This window comes from Sphaeramia orbicularis, chromosome 14, assembly GCF_902148855.1.
Source record: "Sphaeramia orbicularis chromosome 14, fSphaOr1.1, whole genome shotgun sequence".
In the NCBI taxonomy this organism is placed as follows: domain Eukaryota; kingdom Metazoa; phylum Chordata; class Actinopteri; order Kurtiformes; family Apogonidae; genus Sphaeramia; species Sphaeramia orbicularis.
In genome coordinates this window covers 9572215-9581896 of record NC_043970.1, presented here as the reverse complement: position 1 = coordinate 9581896, position 9682 = coordinate 9572215, and the positions used below count along the sequence as shown (strand labels likewise).

The 9682-nt window shown below is 38.0% G+C and overlaps 1 protein-coding gene across 1 annotated transcript in view; it reads right to left on the bottom strand.

Annotated features, from left to right (window-relative positions):
* Positions 1 to 235: 235 nt before the first annotated feature.
* Positions 236 to 9682, bottom strand: part of ppp2cab (protein phosphatase 2 catalytic subunit alpha b) — a 26451-nt gene continuing 17004 nt past the window's right edge. Inside the window, exons 2-7 of the mRNA XM_030153457.1 lie at positions 3472 to 3681; positions 3213 to 3386; positions 2277 to 2366; positions 2006 to 2167; positions 1126 to 1244; positions 236 to 900 (exon numbers count right to left, since the gene is read on the bottom strand). Of these exons, the coding sequence (XP_030009317.1) occupies positions 828 to 900; positions 1126 to 1244; positions 2006 to 2167; positions 2277 to 2366; positions 3213 to 3386; positions 3472 to 3681 (828 nt within the window). The 3' untranslated portion in view covers positions 236 to 827. The remainder of the gene's footprint in view (positions 901 to 1125; positions 1245 to 2005; positions 2168 to 2276; positions 2367 to 3212; positions 3387 to 3471; positions 3682 to 9682) is intronic.

Sequence of the window (9682 nt, the reverse complement as noted above, 5' to 3'; positions counted from 1 at the left end):
TAATACAGACTCTGTGGTTCAGAGCAAGTCAGTGAGTTGATGTGGATGAACGCTCCATCATCTGTCTTATATATATATATATATATATATATATATATATATATATATATATATATATATATATATATATATATATATATATATATATATATATATATATATATATACACCAAGCAGGGTAACTGTGTCTGAAGGGTTCTTTGTTCCTTAAAACTTACACAGGACAAACCTGGTGTAAAACTTACCGGATGGGGTCTTTATTGTTTTAATTTCAAAAATAAAAATCAAAAAGAAAAAAACATCTGTAGTGTGAAATCTTTTCATCTTTTGACATATGTTACATTTCTTTAGATTTACAAAAGTGCAAACAGATCATGTTCAGATCTCCTAAATAGAAGCCATGGCATGTGGGTTCAAACAGCCGCATTTGAAGGAGCAAATTCATGTTTTGTTTGTTTTTTTTTTCTCTTTTTTGGACCTCAGTGTCGTCAGTCCAGCTACACAGGTACAGGATGAGGGATTTAAACACTGTTGCTTTACATAGTGGGGCAGATTTTCAATACCAAGTCCTCAGCAATGAATATTGTAATGATTATGGCACACACCTTTTGGTCCATCCATAGACACACAGACATTTTTTTTTTAAATCACTAAATGCTTAAATAGGTCTTTGTGTGAATATACAATGTGCACTGCTGTGTAGCCCCCCAACCCCCACCCTGTCTCCCACCCGCCCTGTCTTCATTCATGTTGTTATCAGTTGAAGGTACTTTCATATATCACGGCAGAACTGGACTCGACTGTACAAGGGGTCAAAGGTCAGAGTTTTACAGGAAGTAATCTGGGGTGCGACGGGTGACATGAGGCTCCCCTCTGCGAGGTGCAGGATCAAACTGCAAGCTGCAGGACAGAGGAAATAAAAACTTAAAAAGCTGAAAATACAAACACTTCATCAACAATTATTTAGATTAAACATTCAACTCACATTTAGAAATGTGGTCTGATTTTATCCTAATCCTAACTTTACAAAACCATCTCACTTACAAAACATCTAAACTGTTTTTCTCTAGAATTATGCAAAAGTACATGCTGGACCTCCATTTTGTCAGTTTTTGTTTTACTTACAACGAGTATTTGAGGGTGTCGTCTAGTTCCATAATAGCTGCCTGGTTGCCACAGCGGTAGCAGTAGTTGGGAGCACTGAATATTGTCACCACGTTCCTTTCATGGCACCAGTTGTAACCCTGAGGGAAGCAGATGTATTATTCACTGGGGATGCATTATTCAGGCAAATGCAAATCTAATCTGAACATATTCTTCAGCCAAAGTATGAGACACTCATAGATTACTGTAGTGGTTGTGTTTTTCAGATTCTCATTTGCTCTTTCTTAATCAGCACATTTCACTGTGCTCTGAAAATAGGACCAATGGCCCTGTATCTCACCCGTATGTTCTATTAAGAATCAATAACAAGTTGAATTTGTTAGGCTGTCAGGCTCTGCCGCAAAGTTAGAGTCCTGAGGTCTTGATGCAAGAGATCAATGTCCCAACAGAAGTGGGTGGTACTTTCACTGGAGGATAACTCCACTAATTTAATGAAAGTCCATATATGACTTCTTATCAGTGTTCAATAGTAAATATATTGATATCTCTAACCATTTCAATTTTATAAGCCATCAAAATATGGCCCAGTATGAGTGAAGGCAAATTTTAAATATTTCAAAAACCTAAATTTCTCAAAATTGTGAGCAAACTTTGTAGACATTGTCCCAAGGAAGCTACATACAAAATTTGAAATGAATCCAACAAGTAGTTTTGTCAGAGATGTTGGAAGAAATTGCTAACAAAGACGACACTGGACACAGCGCCTTCACAATAGCTCATGGTGTAACTGTCAGCAAGATAAAAAACACTTTGTGTCATAATCAACAAGTGTATTTAAGTCAAATCTGCTGCAGTGAACAATTAGTGTAAAAGCTAGTCTGATGGGAACACAGGTACGCACCTCCATAACCAGCTGGTGGGCACGGGACACCAATGTGAGGCGGTTGGCATGGTTGAACGTCTCTGAGATGTCCTGACCAAAAGTGTAACCAGCTCCTCGTGGAGAGATGCCCCAGCCACCGCGGTCATCAGGGTCTGACCACAACAGGTCACACATAGGACCCTGAGGAGGGGAAGATGAGGAAGAGTTCAGCTTCTACTTGACAGCATTCATTTCTGACATTATGGACAGTGGAGCAGTTGTATTTAAAAATCGGACACATTTTTATTACCTCATGTGGCACTTCCTGTAAACGATCCAGTGCTCTGATGTGATCCAATGTGTCTATGGACGGTGACAGGCCTCCATGAAGACAGAAAATCTGGATAAAGAAGGAAATATGAGGAACAGTACAGAATACATAAGCACTTCATAGTCTGTCAGCTTCTCCATTTTTCACATATTTCTAAACTTAACTCCCTCATCATTCAGGGTTTCTGAAGGATTCAACAAGTTAGGATTTAGGAGTTTCTAAAGACCCTTCTAAGATAATTAGAAATACAATTTAAAATCTATTTTATGTCCATACTGGTACAAAATACAAATAACAAAGTTATATGTAAGTTTATACACAATGTTCTTAGTTTGCTTTCTAGCATAAGTGGCAACAGGCTTTAAATAAGTATTCAATCATGTACTAAATGTGCTGTTTTTTAAGTAGAACTTAGAACATTAAAAAAAACATATTGTTTTTGTTGGTTGCACTTTCATGACTGAAAGTACTGGCAGTGACACAAACTGTGTTTTCAAAAGCTTTCCTGCCTCAGGTTTTTAAATTTATTTTCCATGTGTTTTTGCCGTACACTGAAGGACAGTGGAGGATATTATCAGCTTCAAAGACCTTTATTGGGAAATGAATCATGTTAATGCAAAAAGTCAATTCATGTCACTACAAAAACATTTGGCTATGACTGAAGTTAAAGAAATTTTATAGACATTACAAAAATTTCAGAACCTTTAAGACCTGTTGAAATAACATTAAAGATATCTTAAAGCATTTTAAAGTCTAAAAGTCACAAAATTCATTATCTGAGTTTTTCTTAAGGACTGACAAAATGTTGTGATTTTTCTCAGAATTCATTACCTTTCCATAGAGTGATATTTAAGTCTAAAGCTGAGTACAGAGGGCTACAGAGGAAAACCGGTTTAGTTCCTCCTGCATTCTCACCTGAGAGTCTACCAAGGCGGTGAGGGGGAGGTAATCAAACAGGTCTGTGAAGTATTTCCAAACGTTGGCGTTCCCATATTTCCTTAGGCACTCGTCATAGAAGCCATACACTTGTGTAATCTGTCTGCTCTCATGGTTTCCTCGAAGGATCGTGATGCGCTCCCGGAACCGGACCTGAAAGACAAACACACCTCTAACTTAATTGACTCACAAACGTCTAATGATCATCTGAATCAAGAATCTGGGCCATTCCTCATACCTTAAGTGCTACTAGTAAAGTGACGGTTTCTACAGAGTAGTACCCTCTGTCCACGTAGTCTCCCATGAACAGATAGTTTGTGTCTGGAGATTTGCCTCCGATCTTGAAGAGCTCCATGAGGTCATGGAACTGCCCGTGCACATCGCCACACACTGTCACCGGACACCTCACCTCCTGGACGTTTGACTCCTTGGTCAAGATCTCTTTAGCCTGAAGAAAACACACAAACAAACCCATGAATAAGTGCAAAAAAAATTAAAAATAGAACCAATGGCCCTGTATCTCACCGGCATGTTCATCAAACATCAACAACAACTTGAATTTGTGAGGTTGTCAGGTTACACCGCTATGTTGGAGTCCGGTGGTCATGATGGAGATCAATCTCCCAATAGAAGTGGGTAGTACTTTCACTGGAGAACAACTCAACAAATTAAATAAAGTCCACCATCCTATTAGTGCTCAATAGTAACTATATTGATATTTGTCATCAAAATTTAGTCCATTATAAATAAATGCAAATTTTTAATAGATCAAAAAAATTTGTCAAAAATCAAAATCTCTCAAAACTGTGAACAAATGTTGTAGACATTGTCCCAAGGAAGGTACACTTAAACAACGTAAATTAATCTGAAATCTGGACATTGGCAACCTTGAGTTTGACCCTTCAAGGTCATTTAAGGTCAAAGGTCATGGCCCCAAATGAAGGTCCATATACAACTTCCCAGCAGTGCTCAATAATAACTATACTGATATTTCTAACCATTCCCATGATATAAAACATCAACATATGGACCATTATAAGTAAACGCAAATTTTTAATATTTCAAAAATTTGTCAAAAATCAAAATTTCTCAAAACTGTAAACAAACTTTGTGGACATTGTACTAAGGAAGCTACACATAAAATTTGAAATGAATCAGACAAGTAGTTTTGTCAGAGGAGATGTTTGACGAAATAGCTGACAAAGACAACACCAGACACAGTGCCTTCACAATAACTCATCGCCTTTCGGACAGGGAGCTAAAAAGGAAAATCACATCATAAAACTGTTCCTTTCTCACAAACAGGAATTTAATCTCTCTGAAAAGTGAGGAGCTTTTTGTTATAAATTCAGACAGAAATGTAAAATTGCGACTTTCATTCCCATTAGTGACCTGAAAATTTGTTCCATTTACATAATGAGTACTGCTTGTGGTGTTTTTTCCTCGCTCAACTGCAGGAGAATCCATGTGATCCAGCACTGTAATCACATGCTCTACACACTGTAATTCCCCCATGTCATTCTTTGTTCTCCATATTTATTTCAAGGAACGAACAATTTCCTGCCAGACCTACTACATAATTTCCATATCAGCCTCTCTGGTGGAGGTCCACACAGCAACATGCAATGAAGTGATTAAAACCCAGCTCCCTCATCACCACTATTATCTCTCTCCATGGAGATGAAGCCCTACACAGCCAGCGCATCTACAGTTTCCTGTGGGAGGATGGAAAAATGGCTCTGGTTTCTGTGCAGCCATTCCTGAAATCAATTAGAGTATGCTCTGAAGGGGGAAATGGTTGCAAGTCTCTTCCTCAGATTCTTACTGTAAAAAAGGACTAAGATAGCTACGAGGGCTGTAGCAGCACAACACAACCAAAGCACCACACCCTGAAGACTCAGCAGCATTTGAGGCAGAGAATATCTCTGCCTTTAACAACAGAATGTTTATTTTGACATGGTGTGTGTGTGACTGAGGCCTACAGCAAGTGTTCTCACAGAAAACACTTGGTTACTGTTTGCCTGCTGGTTCATTGCAAAACATGTTAAAGTCACACAGTGAAAACAGTTGAAATAAACAGAAGATTTCTTTCTCAGATCAGCTGATGCAGGTAAAAAGTGTTACAAGCCTTTGCATCACTGTGCTGGCCTCACACTAATATGATCATTAGTCATGAGATATAATAACACCATACTGACAGACAATAGAAAAAAAATTATGTTGTTTCAACTTTTGTTGTATTTCTTTATTTTGCTGAGTCACAATTCGCACTACGGCAGTTTGTTCTCATTTGAGTGACAATGTGTTCTACCACGCATACAAATACAAAGCTTTGTTTACATGTTATATTATTGTGAGGATTATTTTGCGGCTGCTGTAGACTTTTTCAGCATTTTCCAGGTTTACATTTGGTATTCAGTACATCAACAGTATACACTATACACATATCCTATACCCACAATTTAGCTCCATTTTAAATTGGGTTGAACTGTTTTCGATTTACCTTTAAATATCTTACCTATTTGGATTTTACATTGTTTTATATACTTAATTGTAACTTGCCAAACGCTGAAAAGAAACACTAACAGTGTTCTGAATGAACTTGACATCAGAAATTATGTAACAGTTGTACTGAACATCAAAGTCAAAGCAATAAACAACTAAATTAATAAATCAATAAAGCATTAAATCTAGAACTGAGCATCTTAATGTAATGTACCAAGAACTTGCCTTCTCATATAGTAATTGTATATAAACATCTAGTTCTATTCCACTTTCTGTTATTTTTATATGACAGAATGTCTGTTCTGCCCCATGAATAGCGATCAATGGAAAGAGAAAATGTTATGATACTGTGCCATAAACTGTCTATTTAAAATATAATAACTTAAAAATAAAAAAATAAAAAAGTTCCACGTCCTCAAAAAGAGATAGAGGTAACATTGAGTTTTGCGTGACATAGATCAGTGGACTGCATCTCTCATTTCATGATACACATTATCAATATCAAAATGGCTGTTATTGCTGCACATTTATGATACAATACGAACGTTAAAAACGCTAAAAGCAGCAGCAGCAGCAGGAGTCCGGGTCACAAGCAGGGCAACACCACCGGAAGCCCTCAAGTATGTATTGAGGGCTTATTGAGATTTAATGTTAATCTTTGAGAAGAAAAAGTGAAGTGTAAAAAAGTATTAAAAGAGGTAAAAATCACGATGACTCTGGTCATGGTAAAGTTGCACAGACATCTTCACAACTCTGAACATCTGTTCAGAGCTGTGTCTGTTGTTGACAGAGGGACAGTTATGACCTCATCATCATGTCTTTTTGGTCTGTTATTCACATGTTAATGTTTTGATTTATGGATTTTCGCTGTTTGATACTTAAACAATTTTAGAACAAAATGCAACTTTCTTTTTGGGCAAAGGTATCTTTAAAATGGGCAAACATCATATGTGCAAATGGCAGCATAAACAGAATCAAAAGTATCTTGTCACTGACTGCAGTACAGTTTTTTTGTTTGTTTGTTTGTTTTTTCTGAAATAAGGTCCTATGGGACACAATTTGGAGGAGGCAGGGCTTCCCCTCTCTGTAGCCCAAAGAAATAGTGCTGTTGTGTATTACACATAAAAGCAATAAAATTACTGTTGCATCAATATGTTTGGCCAAATCACTTCTCAGTAAGTAGCTGTGAGATATACACAATAATGTACATATTTAGGTTTTGCACATACGTCACATGATCACGTGGTTTTCTGTTCATGACACCATATTGGTAGGCAAGCTTTCCTTGGATCGTACGATTGCCCATTGTTGGTGATATTTATCTTTCTCCTATGTAGATCTACAATAACATAAAGCTTTAAGCAGTGTGATCACGGTAACCACATGTGTTGCGGTTGGTTGCAATAGATGAGTTTCATGTGACGTATGCATACATTTAGTCTTGGAGGCGGAAGTCACGCTGAGTTCATAGCGTTTTAAACGATGGACCTGCTAAACTCCTGTGTGCCGTTTATTACTTAGCTTTCACCAGTTATAAGTTAGGCATAAAGACCGCTCAGTTCCATTGGTGGCAGCGGTGGTTCTGTTCTGCCGACCGCTGTTTATATTCATCACCGCATTTAGCGTATCTTCTCAGTATAGTTAGCCTGTGTGCCTGTTGGACTTAGCGGCGTGGAAAAAACAGAATTGTCATTATGTGGTATGGTGATGAAGACCCCTTCAAACCTACCAGGAGGGCTTCCCTTGGCCTATCACCCTATAGAGAGAGAGTGATTGTGGATCTACCTGCTCCCTTTGCCAGCAATGGCAGCCAGAGTTTCCTCAGCTGGGTGAGGCACCTGGAAGTGGCAGTCGGAGCTATGGCGGGCAACACCGGTGAGTTCAGCTGGTGAGAATACTCCCCACCTGTCTGTGCAAGTCTGCTTTTCTACTATGGGACAGCCTTCCCAATGCGGTCAAGTAAAATTATGCGGCCGTGAAGGAGAAGATGGGATCGGCTTTTGGACCAAGACAGTTAATGGACCGTTTTAGAGCTAACATATTGGCTCGTTCATGAGTTCCAGGGGAGAGCCTGGAGGTGTACGGGGCTGATGTGAGCCAGCTGGTAGCTGGTACTCATGTTTTTGCCTCCAAGTTGCGTGCGCATCACTGTTGTTCGTAAACATTGACACTCACCTATGGTACCTTTATCACAAGCAGACACACTCGCAAATAACAAAACACGCAAACGCGACTCCAAAGAAAAACACAATATAAAGCAACAGTTCCAACTTTCTTGATCCAGATAGCGTGCCTACCAATATGGCGGTGTAAACAACAATCACATGACCAGTGACGTCAGCTGCAAGTCCTGAATAGTGACATAACCCCAAGAGGTTGATGCAGGACGGAGAGGGTCCTGAATAACCCTGATGGCCTTTATTATTTCCAACACAGATATGGGATTTTGGTCATATCATCCAGCCCCAACATTCACCAGCTGACTCCATTTTTATGATGCATCATCTTAGTGATGTTGACTAAGCAGGTGTCTGATGATTATGCAGCCGCTGCTGGATTAAACTAAAAATAAAAGAAAGCTTTACACCGTATAATACTAAATGTGGAGACCCACAGCAAGGCCTTTTCCTGAAATCTGTCTGGCTCGACAAGCTGCTCTGAGTAAGGAGTCGCTCATCTGGATGAGCCATTTTATGGTGCTTTAGAGCAAACAAATCCTCAGGCTGAAAGGGAAACTACCTGAACCCCAGCTAAAAGGCCAAAGCACCAGAGGGGTGGGATGTGTTGAGCTGAGTGGAAGATGTGAACATGGAGAGGAGGAGGTTAAGTTTAGATGAGCCCAACACACCAGCTGTTTTGATTTTAGAGGAAAAATCAGTGTACATCAGTACAGTCAGAGTGTTGAAAATGTCTGGATTTCACAAGACTGTTACTACATTATACAAGTCCAACAACATGCCTGTCTATAGGACAAACCTCTCAGCTCTCTGTGATGTTATAACATATAGTTTTTGATCAGTTATTTTTAATTCTTTTCCATTATCTAATCATAAAAAATACATGTCTTAAATGTGATGTACAGATTGGGTGGTACTTTTAATTTTGTTGTATTTGTTAATGACAATAAAGATATTCTCTTCTATTAGTTTAGCATGAAGGGCTGCTGATAACAATTAACCTTATTGTCACTTCCTCTGCAGTTTCCTTTTTCCATGACTCCATTAGTTGTTTGTTCAGACAGTGGTGAAAACTGTTGATCAGAGGTGAAGTCAAATTTGTTTTGACCACAACCCCAGTTTTCTGTTAGCAACAGAAAAAATAGAAAATATTGAAATGAAACAGCAAAATCATTCTTCTTTCTTAAAAATACTTAAATATCAAAAAAGTAAGTGATTCATTTGATAGCTAGTTAATACCTCCTGCGAGTCCAAAAGCCTGTTTGCTAATTGGTTTGTTTCTTCAGAAGGCTTGATTTTACATTGAATTTGTTATAAATGAAATCCAAAAAGGTCAGAAAAAGTACTTTATAATATCACAACAATTAAAGAGTATGTTTTACTGCATTACTGGACATTTTAAAGACATTTTCTTAATGATTTTGTTTATTTGGTTTTGCAAAAATGTAACAAAAATTTTCAATTTGATGTTTAATTCAGTTGCAACCAAGTTTTCATTATTTCATTATAAACCCAGGTTCTGCAGTCTCTCCACTTTGTTGTCATCATGCTCCTTTTGACCAATGACAGACTAGGGCTGCAAAAATTAATCAAGTAATAATATCTGCCTACAAGGTTATATAATAGCAAATGACTGCAATTTAAAAGGCCCAGATTCAAGAGGATTTAGGGATATCTAATTGTAGAAATGGCGAAAAAAAAAAAAAAAGAGGTCATCCTGGTTTTTTTGGCAGTTTAAGTTTGCATGTTTGACTTGACATTTCTAAA